The sequence below is a fragment of the Tympanuchus pallidicinctus genome, unplaced genomic scaffold (assembly GCF_026119805.1).
Source record: "Tympanuchus pallidicinctus isolate F22 unplaced genomic scaffold, pur_lepc_1.0 scaffold3, whole genome shotgun sequence".
Taxonomy (NCBI): domain Eukaryota; kingdom Metazoa; phylum Chordata; class Aves; order Galliformes; family Phasianidae; genus Tympanuchus; species Tympanuchus pallidicinctus.
The window spans coordinates 92805719-92826460 of NW_026294747.1; the positions used below are offsets into that span (position 1 = coordinate 92805719).

The 20742-nt window shown below is 35.7% G+C and overlaps 1 protein-coding gene across 3 annotated transcripts in view; it reads left to right on the forward strand.

The window, feature by feature from the left end:
- Positions 1-20742, forward strand: part of PLCL2 (phospholipase C like 2) — a 99188-nt gene that overhangs the window by 60688 nt on the left and 17758 nt on the right. For all 3 annotated transcript variants that reach the window (XM_052695947.1, XM_052695950.1, XM_052695948.1), the window contains one exon: positions 12175-12250. In XM_052695947.1, coding sequence (XP_052551907.1) covers positions 12175-12250 — 76 coding nt within the window. The remainder of the gene's footprint in view (positions 1-12174; positions 12251-20742) is intronic.

Here is a 20742-nt window from a genome sequence, read left to right on the forward strand (position 1 = left end):
ACACATCTAATGTGAGAATAACTTCAGGTTCACATGATTACATACAATTTTTAAGGAAACAACTAAACAAATGATATGTTAATTAGCATGTCACTACATAATTGTTTTTATGTATGTAAACAAACAGCATGTAATGCTTTTTTTAAATTGCCAGTGTTCACTACTACGTACAGAGGAGCTATGGGTTAAAATAATGTATCTTTGAGCTTGATGAGTGTTTTTCCATCAGCCTTACTAAAACCAAAAGTTTACCCAGGAAATAAGAAAATCTTCAGCTTATATCCATGTTATGGCAGTTGAGGTGTCTTTCCAGAAGAATGAAAACAGATATAACTGGGAAATTTTAAGAAGCTGAAGTGGCGTATTTTTCTCTAGCTACTCCATGCTCCTGAGTAAATTTTCTCTCATATTTTTTCTCACTGTTTAACGATGTTTTATTTTTCCCTTTCGTTCATGAACTTCAGCTTCCTTTATGTGATACTTCAGCATGCACTCTGTTGGTGTCATCACACCCATCACTGATCAGTGCTGCAGACTGAAGCTTGGAGTTAAGGCAAGTGCCTCTTCCACACCATTGCATGTTTTTTTATGTCTTATGAGATTTAAGATGAAGAGTAAGTAAACTTTAAAAAGTTGTATTATGGCAAGAGAAAAAAAAATTACCTTGTCCTAAGTCTGCAGCATTATTCAGTGATGACTGTAATAGCACTGCAAAGATATGCTAGAGGATCATACAGAGGAAGCCAGATACTGTTCAGATACTGTCTTTGTTTGTCCTTTGTGAAGGATGAAGTGTCCCATTTGATGAAGATGAGGTTTTCTGAAGTTTGCAAGGAAAAATGTACTTACAAGAAGAAAACTAACATAGAAAATGCAGAAAGCTCTTCCTGTGTGAAAGAAAACAAAGTTATACTGCTGTAATAATTAGGATTGATTGTTATTAAGACCTAATTGTGTAGTGCTGCTAGGCCTATTTTTTTCACATTTAAAAAAAAAAAAAAAAAAAAAGAAAAGAAAATGAAAGAAAACAGAAAAAAAAAACCCCGCACATGAAGGTTATATTGTAATTCAAAGTGTATTCAGACTGATAGTACAGGAGGTCTTAATTTGTTTCAAGTAGTATGGATAGCTTTTATAGATGCGCTCTAGGGACAGGATCAAAATCAGGTCTGAGTTTATTGATGCTGAGGATTATGAGATAATGAAAATGAGAGGTATTAAAAGACACCAAAGCTTGTAAACCAGAATACACAATCTGATCTGTGAATAGTAATTCTGTAGTAAGCTTGCATCTGGTTTATCTGACTGTTGGCAGCAGATTGCATATACAGTCACATTGAAGTTAACTTCATGTTATGTAGTTGCAAATGTTTCCAGTGACATGAGCTAATTAATGTAGCCTGTATTTTGATTTCCATTCTATTCACAAGATACTTTGACATTAATCCTAGAATTGTTATAGACTGAATCAACACTAGCAGGGTTTACTAAAAACTATCTAAAAACAACTTACTATCTAGGTTTTGGTCATCTAATATTTCGTCTGCTGCTCAGTACCGTAAACGTTCTTCATCTTTAAAAATCATGATGGTATCCATGCAAATGAATTTGGTGGGACACTTCTGTATCAGACATGCTGGGTTGAAATCTGTAATTCTGACAGAAACAAAAAGCGTATCAATTCTGTGGAATGTAAATTTTCCAAGGAGTAATTAGGAGATCTGTTTTGAGTTATACTTTGCTTGTAAAATCTATATTAGTTACCTTGTTGATGATGTAGGTTCTAGGTCATGGTTACCTTCCAAATGTAGTTAAGAAGTTTCAGTCATTCTTCTGCGGTTATGAAACTGTATCTTGAGAGAATGTGTAAATTAAGACTTTTCCACTTCCTCTCAGCTTGTTGATGTGCCATAGTTAGTTAGCTCACAAGCCTTTGTTCCTTTGGGATTGAAAGTGCCTGTGCTAATGAGAGGTACAAGGTCCAGCGCTGCTACTTACTGATTGTTCTTGTAAGATGGAATGAGTGTACAGATTGCTTTATCTCTCATATAACTTTAGACTGAAATTTTAGATTTTGGATTGTTGCAAGGAAAGCTGAGTTCTTGCAAATCTAACTTTGGATCGCATGTGATAGCATCTGACCTCTGTCTGCTTTGTGCACCTAAAGAAAATCTAGATTTTTCAATCTGGTGCCTTTTCTGAGGAATATGTGACTGGCATAGACTACGAAAGCTGTGCTTAGTTTTCCCCAGTTGATTCAGAACGTCATTCTTGACTGCATTTCTTCTGAAGTCCATGTTACAAGGCATCCTCCAAAATGTTGAAGTCATGTGAATATAAGGAGGATAAATAGATATTAAGCCGTATTGTGTTAATTACAAAAATATAAGAGCTCACTGTGAAGAAATTCAGGAGCAACCCTCGCTGATTTAAAAATAACAATGAATTGTTTCTTGAAAATAATGGAAACGAAGTCCATCAGAGCGTGTACAGCTGCTAGCTGATCAAAGAATATAACCTGCAGGAAAGAAACAAAGCCATAAGACTAAACTTTTTTTGCATGCATATACCTTTGGAGATTGAAGGTTCATATGAAACATTTCTTTATGTTGAAATCAGTGGAGAATGCACCTCTAGCTGAATTGCTAGTAGAAGAAATTACAGAAGAAAGACAATGTGACTGAAAAAAAAATTACTATAATGATATTCATTCAAGCATTCTCAAGGATTGATATATCCAAACTGCTAAATTGCTGTGTGTATCCTCACACCTAAAACTGACTATCTAAGTTGGTAGTGTGGTGCCAGTATTTCAAAAGGTTTCCAGAGGAAATCAAGGATTTTCAGCTCAGACAGCCTGTCATCTGTACTGTGAAAATGGGAGAGTTCTTTGAAGTCAAGAAGCTTGTAAACAAGGGAGACTAATCTATTTTGTAAAAAGCATTTGTCAAAGTCCCTTTCCAAATGCTTAGGTTGAAATGAAGTTATCACTAAATTTTTTAGCCTTTTGAATAGTTTATTATGCCCTGAAAACTGGAGTAAATGATGAATTTAACTAGAATCATAGAATCACAAGGTTGGAAAAGACCTTGATGCAGGATCATCTAGTCCAACCATCGTCCCACTACCGTTGCTACCACTAGCTCCTAAACCATATCTTGCAGCTCCTCATCCAGACACCCCTTGAACGCTGCCAGGGACGGCAACTCCACCACCTCCCTGCGCAGCCATTCCAGTGCCTGAACACTCTCTGAGAGAAAAAGAGAAAAATTCTCCTTGTGTCTAACCAAAACTTCCTCTGGTACAGCTTGCAGCCATTTCCTCGGGTCCTGTTTTTTGCCTGGGAGAAGACCCCCCATTCAGGAAGCTGTAGAGTGCAGTCAGGTCTCCTCTGATCCTCCTCTTCTCCAGACTAAACAATCCCAGCTCCCTCAGCTGCTCCTCATAAGGCTTGTGTTCCAGCCCCCTTACCAGTTTCATTGCCTTTCTCTGGACGCGTTCCAGGTCCTCAATGTCTTTCTTACAGTGAGGAGCCTGAACTAGCTGTTCCAACAGGAAATGAGTTTTTATGAGAGTTATTTGTATTCATTATTGCATTTGGTTGTAATTTTCTAAAAAAAAGTAAGGTAGACTGTAAGTCTTTTGCAAGAATTTTGATCTAGCTAATACAGCTAAATTGTTTTGAAGATGTATGACCTAATGGTTCCCCAAGGACAGTTTCAGGTGATAAACGGATACAGCTCAGTGGTGAAGAGATCTAAGGGCAATACTAATTTCAGCATAATAGTTAGTTGCAATTTAATATTGCAGATAGCCTAAGTAATATTTTTGTCCTGTTTAATTATAACTGTTTTTTTTTTTTTTTTTTCTAATGAGTTTAAATAGTTGCTGAGTGCAGTTGTTAATCTGTCAAAAAAACTGTTGAGAAACAAAGTACTGATGGAACATACAGTCAATAGCATGGGCAGTTCCTGCAAAAGCAGCTATGTTATTTATTATCAGTTCTTGTTTTCCTGTTGTATAACAGGACAGTCATTCTAAACTGCAAGCTGCAATTACACATCCAAAAGTGGAGCTGCAGATGATAACCTCAAATTATATTGGCTTTTTCAGTCCAAAAGGGCAAAAACAAAGGTCTAATTTTGGATATTCAAGCTTCACTGCCAAATGTTGTAGAGTATCAGCTGTTCCACATTGAAAAACTCTGATAATGACAACTTGATGCTTTTGGAAAGTCAAGATTTCTTTTTTTAAAAAAATTAAGAGAATGAATGATGAAAATTTTGATGTCCTCTCAGTAATTCCATTATAGCTTATGTCTGACTATTTATAAGAGCATAGAATAATAGTACTACACGAGAAGAAAAGTTCATCTGGCTTACTTTCTTGTTTCTAACATATTCCAATGGCATGTTAGTGGAAAAGCACAAAAATAGGTCACATGAACAGTAACTTGTCTTAAATGTACTCCATATTTCCAATAGTAGTTCTTGTTTTCTTTCCCAATGAATTTTTAATCTTCTGTTTGTCTTTCTGACCACTCCTGTGTAAGAAATGTGGTTATTTGATCTTTCACTGATACTCTGAGTTTCAAAAATAATGTTGCATATTAATATTTTTCCCAAGGATAGCAGTGTTCTGCTTCTTTTTACAGATGCAGGCTATTTTCCTTTCTATACATGTATGTATACATATATTTACATGCCTCCTTATTGTCCACTTTTTATATGGTGTTCTCATTCTGTTTGTTTAAAGATAATGAAAAGCATTTTGTTTTGATAGCCAGAGCAACAGGAAAACAAGGCAAAATGGTTGTTGAGCGTGCATTGCATGCACAGTTTAAAAGAGAGCTGCAGGTTATTTTATTTACTCTGTCTTCAGTCTAGTCTTTTCAAGTACTTCAGTTATGAGGAATGAAGAGAGAACATATAGGCTTTTAGATACAGAATTTGTGGACTCTTGGTTCCTTTGGTAAATGTGAGACGTCTTCAGTGCGCACTGAAGTTGCAGTTAGCAGTTTCGTTTTCTCATCTTGTATTTTGGACAGTACACAGATAGTAGAAAGATCAATTATTCTTCATTATATGGCATCTCTGGACTGTCTGGGCTGAACCACACCTGATTTTTACTTATAATGAAGTTACTATTGATTTTTTTTTTGTTTGTTTCTGTAAATGTACTGCTAGAAAGCTCAATTGTAAAAATTTCTTTTGATTGAAGATGTGAACTTTAAAATCCGTACGTAGAATCATTAATGATGGAAGCCATCTCTGGAAATCATCTTGTCCAAGCCCGTGATGAGATCAGGGCCAGCTAGAGCACATTGCCTAAGACTGTTCAGTTGGGTGTTGAGTATCACACAGGATGAACACTCGACAGACTCTCTGGGCAAACTGTGCCATTGTATGACCACACAAGATTCCCCTGAGCCTTCTCTGCTTGAGCTTGAACAGTCTCAGCTCTCTCAGCCTCCCAGTATAAGATGCCTCAGTCCTTTTAAGGAACTGTCTTTGTGGTCTTGTGCTGGGCTTACTCCAGTAAGTCCCTATCATTCTTCTACCTCAGAGCCCCAGACTGCCCTGGGTGTTCCACATGTGGCCTCAGCAATGCTTAGTAAGGGGGAAAGATTATTCCTCTTTGTCTTCTGGGGATGTACTTCCTTTGTTGTTTTCTCTTTGTTATCCATCAGGGCCCTCTGGTCCTGGTCTCAGAAGCTGCCTTCCAGTCAGTCAGCCTCCAGCCTGTACTGGTGCACATGGAGTTCATTTGCCTTCACTGAACTTCACAGGGTTCCTGTCAACCCATCTCTCCAGCCTGTCAAAGTCTTTCTGAGTAGCGGTACAGCTATGTGCTGTACCCACCTTCCTCCAAGCCTTGTATCTTCTGCCAAGCTTGCTGAAGGTGCCCTGTGACCCATTATGCAGGTGATAAATGGGGGTGTTAAACACTGTTAGCTCAAGTATCAGACTCTAGAGTGTGCCACTGGTGACAGAATCAGGCTTGAGGACCCCTTTCTTTTGAAAACTTAGTAGCATTGATCTAGCTGTCAGTTAACTGTCAAGATTAAATCACTGGTTATTGAATTTTGAACTGAGCTCAGTAATGTGAAGAGCACTTTCCAGCTTAATGGAAGTGCACTGCTGTTGATGTTCGTGTTAGATAAAAGCATGTTTCAGAATGCTTTCAGTCCCCTCACCATTAGAATAATTCACTTGGGTTCGAGGTTTAAAATGAGTTCAGAATCTGATTTTCCAGTACATTTCCTTCCTAGTGCTATAGCTGCATTCTTTTCCAGTTGAAAATAAAGTCAGTTTATATATAATTCTAAACAACTCTTTATGCAACTGCACAGCAAGCTGACTGGCAGGTGACACTGGAAGGACTGAGAACAATTCTTTTGCTTATTCCAGTGTTACAACAAAACACCATTTTGATGCAGCAGATTGAATACTGGACTGCTTAGGTAGAATTTATATGGATATTTAGTTGGAGCTGACAATATTTTGTTTGTGTTCCCAGTGCATATGGTGGCACCAGTTTGGCCACTGGATATTAAGCAGTTTCCAGAAATGTCACAGAAGGGTATCTAATACACTGAGATTCAAGAGAAAAGAAGAATGTGAATAGTGTTTTGTGGAGATAACTTTTTAAATAAAGACTTGGTTTATGCCTATTTTAAGTGTGTTTTTTACTGTTGGAACATAGGTCTGCCAGTATTTTTCACACATGCTCTTCTTTTGTAGTGTGCTTTTATTGCTACAAAATAAAATTCATCCTTGATATTGCAACTCAGTGAAGGTATTTTCTCTCACTGAGTTTCATCATCCTGGCACAGCTTACCATTAGTGGATTCTTGTAAAATGTTTTATGATTTATCTCTTGGTATGTGCAACATCTGATACGAACTGAGATGTGAATGATCCAAATCCTTTATTACAAGTTCTCACATCATTATATCCCTTCACAAGTTTTCTTTTTCTAGCTTTCCCATCCACCCCTACCTTTACATGTCAACAGAGCATTCTAGAAAACACTCTTCAACCGTTCACACAGGTGCTTATCCAGTCAGAGCTGTGAGACGTTCTTTCTTCTTCTAGAGGTGTCCTTGGTTCTCATGCTGTTTATCTTGCTCCACAGCTTCTGCTCTGAACAGTTTTTCTTGTATTCCCACAGGTATGCTACTTATCAGTTCCAGAGAAATAACAAATACTATAGTATAAATAAATTATTATTACTGTAATAATAAATACTATAGTGGGCTTTTTTTTTTTTTCCCTGTCACTCAAAGAATTCTGTCTCAAGGTCTGTATTCTTGTTAGAATGTAGTGTGTAAAATATTTAAGTTTAAATTCAATCTATGCCTTTCCCCTAAGTTGGAGGCATGAGTAGAATGTTCTGTCTTCTACCAAAAAAGATATCTTCATCAGCCTGGTAATAATAAATCTCGACTTCTTATTCGAATTCAGAATCATTTCAAGTAGTCTTAATAGAATGTGCATGTACATCCATGTGAGAATTTATATACATATATATTCTTCTACATATGTAAGTATATACTTATACCTGTATGTATTTACATATATTACATATTACATACATTATATAATATATTATATTGTCTTACATGTGATACGTACTATATACATATATATAGACATACACAGTACTAGTACATAGATCTTACCTCTTCAGTAAAACAAAACGGACAAAACAAAGGTTTGAAACACTAAAAATAATCTTAAAGGATAGTCTAGACTTCTATATTCCTTTTTTATTATTTTCCTATAACTGTCCTAATGATATATTCTGTTTTGCTGAGAAAAGAATAGATACTTTAAGCATATGATTTTTTTCATTTGTTCTGCGAAGACAAAAGGGGTGAATGTTACCAATAGTAGTGGTGAAGTTCTATTAGTAGGAAACAAGAATGTTTTTTATTTCTATCCATTATAGCCATTTCTTTTCTAATACCTTTGATAGATGGAATAACTCAAATGTTCTTATCATCTTTGTTGACATTTATTCTTTTGGTTGAATTATTAACAGTTTTTCTGATAAGCAGGTGAAATGATCGCATGATTTAGCAAATAGAGTTGAAGGAATAGATCAAACTGTCAGCCTGTCAAATTCAAACACTTCAAGGCTTATAAGGTGTACCTTGAATTTCTCATTTTCCATTGTCCAGAAAAATAAGAACGTAGTCCAGCCATTCCTGACACTTACATTGTAAGTACCAGAACTCTGGTCATAAGATGGATGAGAGGCAGGAATTGCAGGGAGAGCTGAAACAATTGTATGTTTCGTCTTTAAAAAATATTCACCAGATATCTGGAATCTGCTCTTCCAGAGGAAAGCAACAGTAGAAATGGGAATTAATATTGTAAAAGACTGGGAAGTATTAATCTTTGTATAATATTTGTTATTCTCTTAGAATAGGCATGCATAATTTATAGTACATTTTTAATGAGGAGCACTTCTAACTGGTTGTTCCCTATTAAGCTTGTTTGCATTTCTCTTTCCAGTTTTGTCACTTAAAATACAAGTTAGCAGTGGTTAGGAAATTCCTGCTTTTTGATTGCCTTATTCATTATATGCTTATGTAATGTACACTAGAATATAGTTTGTTTTTCTCCTCTGCTTCCACAACTAATTCACCTTCAGAATTTCATTTCTCATTCTGCTTACAGACGTTCTGTTTCTCACACTGAAGCTTCTGCTTACTCTTCATTTTCTACTTTGCTTTTGTACCAAGCACAAAACAACAAGTATGATGTTAACCAAGCTGATTTTCTGTTTAAATAGTACTATTTATACTTAGTTGTTCTGCATGCTGTGCCTACCAAAAAGTCTTCCTTCTCTGTTAATATCTGCTTGATTGTTTCTGTGATACAATTTGGCTAAAATTCTGGAAAGAATTTATATTTTGGAACAGTTTGTAAGGGTTGTAACAGCTGAGTAAATACTGAGGGATGTCGTGAGAAGCAATATAATAATAAAATTGTAATGAACTATTATTATTACTTCATTAATCAAACATAACTAGAAGGTGATGTGTGGACATGTACACACCTTACTGCTTGGTTCTGTTTTTAGTGAAAGAATTCTTTTTGTTTACAAAAAGAGCATGTAATTTCCTTTGACATCAACAAAATTGGGGTGTAGCACTGATATTGATTAAATGGTGGTGGGAATCAACTCTTGAGTTTTTGTTAGTTGAGCCAATTTTGCTTACTGACGCTGTTAATCTTAAATACAGCTTTGTATGTGTTTTAAAGGAAACTGAAGGTAAAGAAAGAAACTTGTTCTGGTATTGTTAGTACCAAAATTTGTATTAGAATTATTTGTCACTTTTTTTTTCTTCCCAAAATTTGCAAGGGAAGCATTACATTTGATCCAAGGATATTTTTCATACCAAAACTGTGAAATTTTAAACCTCTAAATTACTATATCTTCTTCAGTGTTAACCTTATCACAATGGAGGAGCACTGATACTGTGATCTGTTTCTTTTCCTTCCATCTGCAATACTAGTGTGACTTTCTTCCTCTTTCAAGTACAGGAGCTAAACAAAGGAACACCATGATGTGAGCATATTTAGTCATCTTTGTATTCTCTTTTTTTCTAAATATTAGTGCAGTGTCCCAGAACAGAAGAGTGAGTTTTCGAATCTACTGCTGTTACCACATTTTCTAAATTATCTGCATGTAGAATGTATTATATGGAGGAACTGAGGGCATAGAAATTACTGTATATGTGCAGTCAGAAACACAGATTAGATAACACAGTGCAGTCACAATAGCTTGCACAGTCCCTCCAGAACAAATACCTTGAGTGGGCAGCATAACTGCTCTGTTAGGAATTCCAATCAAAAATGTTCTCAGGTTAAGAGAAGAATCCCACGTTATTGTGTGTTAGGATCCTGACCAAACAAGAGTTATACATGTTCAGCATTTTATTTTTCAAAGTGATTTTCAAAGCAGGAAAAGCTCAGAGCAGTGTGCTTTACAGGATCCTTTCAGCTAGATAGTAAACTAACATTATTGCTTATTGGATGTATTTGCAGTTGATGTCAATCATGCTTTGGACCTTTTTGTTTAAGTGCATTACAGAAAGAAATATGTTCCTTGACATACATGTTGAAACAAGTAAAATCTTTGCCTTTCAAGGAAATTTATGGTAGGTTCATTTCGATTTCTCTATACTGCTTTGAAGAACCAATGATGATGAAACACTCCTTGACAATCCAGGAATAGTTAATTTGCAGTGCTCCCTATGGAAGTCTTTCTGGGTAAAATACGCTATTGTTTAAAATGAGCTTCTCTGTACAATTGTTGTCTTTATCGCAACTAATTAGTAATTAGCATAATTCTATGCATAGGCAATTTTTGCCTGAGTGAGCATTGATATTTATATTCAAAGAACAAACCAGTTAAAAATGGGTGAGCTAAAATATTTCCCTTGCAGCTTAGCAACCTGATCCAGTTACTATTTTTTCTTCACTTATTGTTATAGTTTGCAGTTCTTTTTTTTTTTTAATTGACATAAATCAGGGTAAAGATTCTTTGAAATTATAAACAGATTAATCAGGATGTGAAGGTTAAATGTAAGCATTATCCAGTACAGTGACCTCCACAGCTGTAGTTGTAGAAATTAACCTTTAGATACTTTGTCATTTACTGAAACTAGATTTTTGTCTAGCTGAAAATAATAGAAGCCTGTAACGCAGTTTACATCCCCACAGGTGATGTTCCTTCTTGCTTGCACGCTTTCTGTGATCCAAAATTGGGCTCATTTACCCATTTCTCCAGATTCGCTCATGTCTCACTTATATAATCACAAGTTTGGAAAAGTTTTGGACCTACAAGATCATCTAGTCCAACCGTGCTCTCACTGCCATTGCTACCACAAGCCACTGAACCATGTCTTGCAGCCCCTCGTCCAGATGCCTCTTGAACCTAGGGACGATGACTCCACCACCTCCCTGGGCAGACCATTCCAGTGCCTGACCTCCCCCTGAGACAAAAAGTTCTTCCCTATGTCTAAGCTAAATCTTCCCTGGCACAACTTGTGGCTGTTTCCTCAGATCCTGTTTGTTGCCTGGGAGAAGAGGCCAAACCCCTCCTCATAACAACCTCCCTTCAGGAAGTTATAGAGTGCACTTAGAGCAGCGTTCAGGAAATCAGCCTCAATGTCAGCGTCACTCAGCTGGGGAAAGCTTCCTCTACTAGGTGGGAGAAAGGACTGCTGTAGTCCTGCCTCTTAAAGCATTGTATTGGTGAGCAGGAATTTTGGATGTGTTTGATTTTCTTTTTTTTTTTTTTTTTTTTTCTGTAACCTGAAATACTCCTGTTCGTAATAGCAATTGTAGTTCTTGAAGAAAAGAAAGTTCCACCTCAAGACTCAGATAAGCAGCATATCTAGCTTAACCAATGTTTATGTGAAGGGAAATCTGCTCATAGAAATAATGCTGCTTGATTAGATCCCAGAGACATTAATGGTTAAGGGGTAAAGCAACCTCCATCCTTCTGAATACATATCCTGGGCTGAAGAATCTGCACAGATCCATTTTAATCAGTGTGCTTTTGGCTGAGTTTCCATGAAAGGTTTTTGCTTGAGAAAGATCAAGTAAGGAAATCATTTATTGTCCTTATCCTCTAGTACGAGCCTCGAGTGATTTGTTTTCCTCCTTAGCGCTAGTTCATGCACATGCGCAAGTTTAGCCACAGAAAGGGAAAATACGGAGGTGCAAATCTGGAAAAGCAGTGGCATGATAAATATGGAAGCAATTACTGGGCAATGAGCTATCACCATCCTGAGCATCTGAGTGATTAACAAAGAGGAAGCCAGGTTGTTTCTCCCAAGCCAACAAAAGCAAACAACCTGGTAAACAGTTAAATAATTTCCATATGTTTTGATAAACAGTGAGTTATGGAATTGACATTTTACTCCAGTGTTCACAGATCCTGACCCAAAACTATCATGTTTTTTGTGCCCTTATGCCACATTTGCGGCACTTTTCTGCTTGGTCATAGCAAGGAAGAAGAATGTCTTTGTTATGTTTAAAACAAACAATAGATTACTGATTTCAGTTTAAATTTACAATATTTTTCAAATTTAAAATTGCCGGTAAGAAATGAATTTTACTGATATTTCTGTATATTTTATTTTCTCTACAGATGATTCAGACCATCCGGACTCTAGTTGAAAATGCAGATAGCTTATATGAGAGGATAGTACAATGTCAGAAAGCAGGTAAGTGCACATTGTCTTTTAAAACCGTTATAAAGAATTATAAAGACATTTTTCTTTATTCCCCAAAACTTTTATTTGAGTTTATTTATTCAGCTATAGGCACGCATATATATGTGCATTAGTTTACGGTTGTGTACAGCAACAGTGAAAAGTATATTTCAAATAATAGAAATCAAGCAGCTGTAAAATTACAACTCATGTTTAGCTCTGTTAGGTGAATATGCTCTGGCTCTGTCCATTTGTTACTTACCATATTGTCTGTTTAGAATAAAGCAATTTTGTTTCAGTTACGTGCACCTTCAGTGGCAGTTTTTTCCTAGTCCACAGATGCACAAAATCTTTTCCTAAAAAACTTTGTTGCGATTTATGGGTCCCACCTACACATTCTCTGGAAGTTTTCCTGTTTCTGATCTATTTGAAACAGATTGTATAATCACTTTGTTCTTAGTCCTTTCACAAATTGTCCCCTTCTCACCTGATACGTTATAAAAATTTTCCATGTGGACACAAATATGAGTATTTAAGGCTACTACATTATTTTGAATAGCATCTCTGACTGTGCTGCTTAATCATGCTGGTTTTCTTTTGATTGCTCTCAAGTATTTTTTAAATAACGTAACACATTTGCTCAGATTAATGGTGCATCTCATTCTGCATCAGAAACAGGAAATCTGCTAGAAAGTCAAAGTGTTTGCATCCAGTGCTGTCATGCACAAATCAATTGGGACGAAAGCTTTTTATGCGCAAATACATTTTTTTTTTTTTTCTATCTGATGTTCAGCATTGTGCAGTAGCCATAATCTTACATGGTTTTCTTGCATTCTTTGGTCCCTTTCATTGCTGTCCACAAAATTTCAGTCTCTCTCTTTACAAACTCTTTTTTTGTTAGCAGATGCCTTTCAACTCAGATGAGATGCAGGAAGGTGTACCTGCTTTCAATTTCAGGATGTCCACTGTATTCTTATACACTCTATACATTCTATATACTCCTTAGGCTCTGTGAACCTTAATCAAACCATAGAATTGTCAAAGTACTTGAAAAATTTACCATGTCCTATTTACTTTAAGTGGTCAAATATAATCGTAAATAACATGAGTGACAAAAATATATCTTGTTGGTACTGTGCCATATTTTTTAGCTACAATGCTGTGTCAGCTCAGTTCCTTTGGTGAGATGCAGGGCAAAAACTTGTTGCCTATTATCCTCATGTTTTTAAGAGTTGTTACCCTTCAGAAAAGATTGCTTGATACTAGGTCATACAGGTTTCTATAAACTTGCACTTGTCTGATCTTCCTGTATCTTACAACCTTATTTGATTTAAAGTGCAACAACCCTTTGTTTAAGAAGGCTAAGGACTTAAAACCAGTGGTAAGCAGTGAAGAGAGATTTTGATCTCATTTAGATGAGAAACCTACAGCACAACGACATAAGCCTAAGTATGGATTATGTAATAGATGCTGCTATTTAGGGCAGCTGCAGCCCTGCAGGGTCAGGGTATTTGTTAAGATGGATGAGTAGTATTAAATTACATTTAAATATCAATGATTGTCAAATATTTTCTTAAGACTAATTGATCTCAGTAGATACTACACTATTTAATTCTGAGTTAAGGATTATACTTTTTCCAGTGTTGTTTCTTGATAAGGGAAAAGAAAAATCATGTATTTGTGAGTGGTTTTTTGTTTGTTCTGTGGGTCAAGTAGTGAAAAAAAATTGAAAAATTAAGAAGCAAAACTGATAAAGTGGGAATAAGCAATAAGGTTATAGTAACAGGCTTGTAAGAGAAATTTGTTGAACTTTCTCTATTATACCATTTTCTGGCTTAGCTTTAATGATAAGACTTTGGCCCTCTTTTAAAGTTCAGAACTAATTTTGAAGTAACTGCAATATTATTTCTTAGGTTGGTAGCCTTTAGAGAATAAGCAAAGATGTGATTCTTGCTATGACTTTTTTTCGGAATTCAGATTGTTTGCAGTTAGTATTCTGTAGGAAAATGAAAATATTTGTTAAACTTTTGTTCTTCCCTCGGTTTTTAAAAATTAATCCATATCAAAGAGCTTTTCCACTTTCTTCATACCAGCTTATTAATTTCAGCTCAGTACATTCTATTCTTAATTATTTATTGAAAGCATTTTAGATACAACAACTCGTGAAAATATATGAAGAAAAAAATAGTTACTTTAAAATGGTTTAATCACCATTTATTTTGTTGCTACTGAGTCAACTGAATATACTACAAGAAAATAAGGGGTAGGTGTTAAAGAGAGTTTAAAGATAATCCATTCTATACCTTTAATCTTTTACAAGAACTAAAATGCTACTATGTCCTTTCTGGAATAAAGAATTCGAATGTCCAGATCGTCTTATCCCATTCCTGTCCTCCTTTATATTCTTCCACTTTTCTTGAATCACCAGTTGCTCCTAATTCAAATGCTGTCTGAATTAATCAGTGGTTAAAAGAGAGAAACAAAGCTTAGGTTGTATTTTGGTGTTCAGAGGCAAAAGCTCAGCTGTGCACTTGGTATTCCACGTGTTCATTAAATGATCAGCAGCAAATCATGAGTGAACACAGTTTGCTGGTGGCAAAGAATTGTTGAGTGTATTCAAATCTAGATTGGACTGTGAAACAGTACGGTGGGGTCTTGTGACATTAAGCAGTGAATTGAATTAAACAGTGTGTGAAATGTAACATCAATAAGGTAAATTAACGTGCACATGGAAGAAAATGGCTGTGTCGATGCCTGAAAGAAATGCATTTAAGTTTGCTGTTGTAATTCAGGAAAGGGAGTTCTCCAGTGCTGTGTGTTGATCATTCAGATCCCTCTTTTTTCCTGTATGATTTTAAAAGTATAGTTTTCCCTAGTTACCCGTGCAGCCAGAACTCTTGTTTAGGTTCTGACCTTCTGACAGTTTGATACCCCTGTCCTTTCTGAGCTTGACCGTTTTAATTTTACCTTCCTGACATCATTTTCCTGCTGTCATTTTCCTAATGTTTGTCCCAATACGCATCCTTCTACTTTTTCCTATTTCTACACTGGCTGAGCTGCTTTTACTTTTTTTGCATTTGCTCATCTGATAGCAAGAATTTCCATTGTCTGATAGCGAGTGAGCCATCATCCTGCAATCTATCATGTTGCCCCACATACTCACTGTAAACATCCACAGGGCTGTTAAAAATCTGAATTGATTTTTAAAATTCTCCTACAAATATAGCTGGATTGACACATGTCCTCCTACTACCTCAACAAAAATAGCTTTCGTTGCTTCCTTGCACTCACTCCTCTTTCTTTGCCCATCTGTTATCGTTTTTCCTTATGGTTAGATTCCAGGTTGTTGGAGCAAGAACTGTCTCATTTATTCCATCTGTACAGTGACAAAACCAGCAGGGACTGGGGTTTTTAAACAAGGCAGGTAGTAAAAGACATAAAATGAGTGCATGTTTTAATATGTACTCCAAAGCAGTCTTTCAGCAGTATCAGAAACAGGATACTGTTTGAGGAAGATCCAGCCATACCGGATGCTGTCGAAGATAAACAGTGCACAGTATGCACTGGGAAGAAGTTATGTCTGAGCTGCATGCAAATAACATGATAATGACCATATAAGCACTGCAGATTCTTCTTGGAGTTGAAAACTAAAATGATAAAATTCATTTTGTTTTAACAGATTTTCAGCAAAACTGCATCTTTACAGATCTGTTTACTTTAATTTTTTTTTTTGCATTATTTGTAGTCTAAATTATTTGTAGTATAAATTGGTTTTAGGCTTAGGGTCCATTATAACAGAGCATGTAAGATGCAGAAAAAAATAATATTGTACACTATATATTGTGTATGTATTAGGTAATCCACTAATAGATGAAAATAAATAATTATGATTAAATATTAAGGAGCACTTTTGGCTAAGTATATAGACAGGCAGTTGAAGTCTTTTTAACCAATGAAAGAGAGTGACTAGAACAGTTTTTCTCAACATTTTTGCAGTTAATTCTGATTTGAACGAGAATTTGCAGTTTCTTGACATGATATCGTATTATTTACACAGATCTGTCAGAGTTTATTAATCTGTACCTTCTGAAATACTGCCGTTCATCAGCAAGTCTGGATTTCTGATTAGAAGCTACAGTAACTAAGATTGGCTTCATATGTGGGCTACTGAAAAAATGCTACTTTATGTACTACTGTTGTACTCCCTAAGTGAGCAATATTTAATGTGTTTGCATCAGTAGTCTGTACTGATCTTCAAGTTAAAACTTAGAATTGGATCCTTTCGTTTGTTTTTAATGAGGTTCACTTTTGAAAGTAAAACATCTACAGTACTTACACCTAGTGCCTAAACTCCAACATCCATTAGACTAAAATAGCACTTTGAGGCCTCTTTAATTCTGTTTCCATTCTTCTGAAATACCTGCTTTTCTTTATTTTTTCCTTTTTCCCATTTTTTAATAAGCCAGCTATCAAATTGTTTTATATTCTGCAGTTATTTAATCCTGTTTGTCTCTCTTGTGCCTTGAATATTTTTGAATTCACGTTCCATCATGGGGGAAAACATGAAGAAATAGGCATGGAATAACCACCAAGGATCGTGTTTTTTATGATAAACTGATGTATCACAGAACTGTAGGTGTTGCAGGGGGCCTCTGGAGATCATCTAGTCCAACTCCCCTGCTTTAGGCAAGTTCCCTAGAGTAGGTTACACAGGAAAGCAGTTTCGAAAATCTCCAGAGGAGGCTCCTCAGCCTCTCTAGGCAGCTCATCCCAGTGCTCTGTCACCCTCAAAGTAAAGTTATTTCTCATGTTCAAATGGAACTTACTGTGTTCTAGTTTGTGCCTGTTACCTCTTGTCCTGTCTCTGAGCATCACCAAAAGAGACCCATCATTCTGATACCTGCCCTTCAGGTATTTGTAAACATTGATGAGATCTCTTCTCAGTCTTCTCTGTGCTGAACTTCTCCAATTCCAGTTCTCTGAACCTTTCCTCTTGAGATACACCAGGCCCTTCATCATCTTTGTAGCTCTCCGCTGGACTCTCCAGTGAGCAAATGCTATATTCCTGAAATCATCTAACCTAGCACTTTTCTGAGGAAAATGCTTGACTGAATGTATCTCAATGTCATTCTCGTAGTTCAAGTAGTCATTTGTTGAACATCCTATTTAGGCCTCATGTGCACAGGTAACATAAGCAGCAGACTATGCTTGTAGCTGAAATATGGTGTTACAAGTCTAGATTCTTTGTGTTCTGGTTGTTATCACATTCACATGCCGTGCTACTTTTCTTTATATTCTCAGTTCAACTTCATTTACAAGTTTATTTTGCCATGTATATTTATGTTTAAATGTTGTACATAAAAGACTGTAAAAACACTTAAACTAACACAGAGCTTGCAGTGCTCTTGTGAGCTTGCCTCTTTACATGAAGCCTTTTTCCTTACAGTTAATTTGATACTAACAATGTAAAAGATCAGGTCATATTAGTGATGAATGAGCTGCATGTTCAACTCCCAGTAGCTTCAGTAGCAAAACTAATTGTAAAATATGGTTATGTACTAGAAATATTAATACAGTTCTGAGAGACTGAAATAATAGTCTTGATTTAAGTGTGGTTTCCCTAAAGCAAAAATATTTGCAAAATTAATCTGATACTAGCTTGCAATTTGTATTTGTCTTCTATGATTAACCTGATTAAATACTGAAGTTTAATTATATATCTGAAGATATTTAGAGGTAGACTAGAATGCACATGAGTACATTAAACATTTTGTGTGCTAAGGACTGATCAAAAGCTGTATTGTTATCCTAACTGATATCTAGTCCTAAACAGCAGGAAAGAGTGAGGCATTCTTCTATCCTCCCGTCAGAGTGTCTATATCTACATGTCAGGACAGAACAGGTACAGCACCTGCTAAGGCGAATCAATGCTTCCAACCTATCCATAGATGGAGGTGAAGAAAAAATAGTAAATTGTTAGAAGTAATACAGCTGATAGACAAATTTTGTACTATATTTTATTAACTGAAGGGCTATACTTCAAAAAGAGATGAATGAGTTTTCAGAAGCACATTCATTTCATTCTTCATACTTTAAACAATAACAAATTCCAAGTTAAACACAGGGTGTTTAACAATTGTGTTAATCAGATAATTTGGTAGAAAAAGGTAGCCAACTTCTCTGAAGCAGAAGGTAGCATTAAAGAATGGAAAAATAGCATTCTTATTGAACAGAAAGATATAGTAATTACTGTTGCCAGCGAAACAATGTGGGCACAGCAGGATTTGAAGACTGGGAGAAATTACAATGTACCATAAATCAATGTCCTTATTAAGTCTGCTTTCTAGCATTCAGTAACATTAGGAATTTTTTTTTCTTAGACTTTCAGTGATCTCTCTTGAGGATCACAGCTGATAAATAAAAGATGGAAACAGCAGTATGTGGAAAACAATATTCTGTCCATTTCCACTCTGTGTTTCTACCCTTATTGACAGCAGTAATTCATTCTCATGTGGTAATGGCTTAACTTCACCCACATTCAGAAATGTAATTTGTCCTAGTAGGCTACAGTTTGCCCGAAATCAGGATGGGATACTATTGGTCTTCTTTTCAGTGCAAATGTCTTAATTTGTGAAGGCCTAGTTTGTTGTGTATTTTGTACACTGTTGGGGGCTCATGAAAAGTGTGGGTGTGTGAGTCTTGAGTATTTTGTTGACTCTGTTGTCTAGAATATTTTATGCAGGACTGTTGAAGGTGTTTGAGGAAGTTGAAACTTGTTACTGCATTTATGGAAGTTATCAAACTGTAATTAAGTCATGGCCAGATGTCCTCTTTGTATTTTTGTAGCAGCATAAATTTGGTGTTACAGCTACTTTTAATTTCTTGTAACAGCAGTTCAGTAAAAAGTTGGTGTATTGTGAGACCATCTTATGGTGAATTAGTGAATTACTGTGATGAGAATGGAACTGGATGTATTGGGATTGAAAGACTAACTACTGATGTTGGTAGCAGAGAAGATGATTTTAGGCAGATTGTGATACCATTATCATTTGAGGTGTTGGAATAAGAAAGGCATCTTAGGCATACAGTTTTTCTTCCCTACTTTAGAAGAAGAATGGAGCATCAGAAAGTCTTTTTAACCCTCCGAGTGGAAGCAGGACATGGCTGGCTATATGTGGGGAATATTTTTCTTAGTAAGGACATACAGCATGTTGCCAAAGAAGTTGAAATAATTAAAAAATACTGAGCATTTTATTTAGCTAATATATTATTTCATCAACTATTAACCTAAGTATTTTGAATGCAAATAATTCTGACCTGGAGCTTCTTGAAACTGAAGAACAACACACATAGTCCTCTAGTTATGATATAAAATATTTTGGGAGACTTCAGTGGGAAGTGGGTCCTAGAAATTATGTGTGCATGTAATCCTTTTTCCTGCTAAGACTCAGTTTTTGTAGCTTAAAGTGATACACAATACAGTGGTGCACGGAGAAGTAATTTTAATAAAGTGCATTTTAAATCTTTGTATGAAAAGTTTTCTGTAAGCAAAGTTACTTGAGAGTTTATATATAGCTGTAGTAATTTCTGTTGCTCCTCCAACGTGACTTGTATGATTTATTGCAGCAGTGGTCTGGTAACCAGACTCTTTTCTCAAGAACTTCTCTGATAAATTTTGTTTTAAGAAGAAATTATTTATGAGGTTGAACTACCTGAATGTTAAGGAAATATAATCAGAAAGAAAACTACTAAGAAACATATTCTGTTCAGAATAAAATTAAAGCCTTAGCCTTCAAAGATACAGGCAAATGTAGCAGCTGTATGTGCAGATTAAGTATTTATGGGTTGAAATGGGCACTTACATTTTAAATTCTTTCCTAGAATTCTTTCCTAGGTAGAAAAATGTTCAAGCCTAAAGTGCTTTCTTGGATTTTTTTTTTTCAAAAAGTGTGTACATAGTTATCGAGCTGCTGTCTGTGGTAATCTAATCAAGAGCTGTATGCTATTTTCCTCAAGTTTTTAAAATATTTAATTCTTAATTATTTTTATTACCTATTTATTAATATCTTGAAAAATATTTAATTCACTTCTAAATCTAAGCACCCTTCCAAGAATAAAATAAAACATATTTAAGTTGGCAGAAGTTCTTAACAAGAGTCTCGGTGATACGTTTTTTATATAGATATGGAAAAATACTGTTTGCTGTCCATTTCATATTAGGCCTACTGTGTATAAGTATTCATTGCCAAAGTTTTACATTTTGTTATTACATTAGTAAAGTGCCTTGTTAAGAAAAGAAGCCTAAACTAGAAGAAACCTACCTGCTGTATAGTTAATCTTGGCTATTTTGTAAATCAGGTTCGTGGCAAGAAAATTGTAATCAAAGAAAACAAGCCAGTATGTAAAGTAGAAACCTGGCTTTAGAAGTACAGCACAGTAAGTATTGTGCTCACTGTTTCAGCAGGGATCCCATAAAAAACAAATATCTCAACTATCAGCTAAAG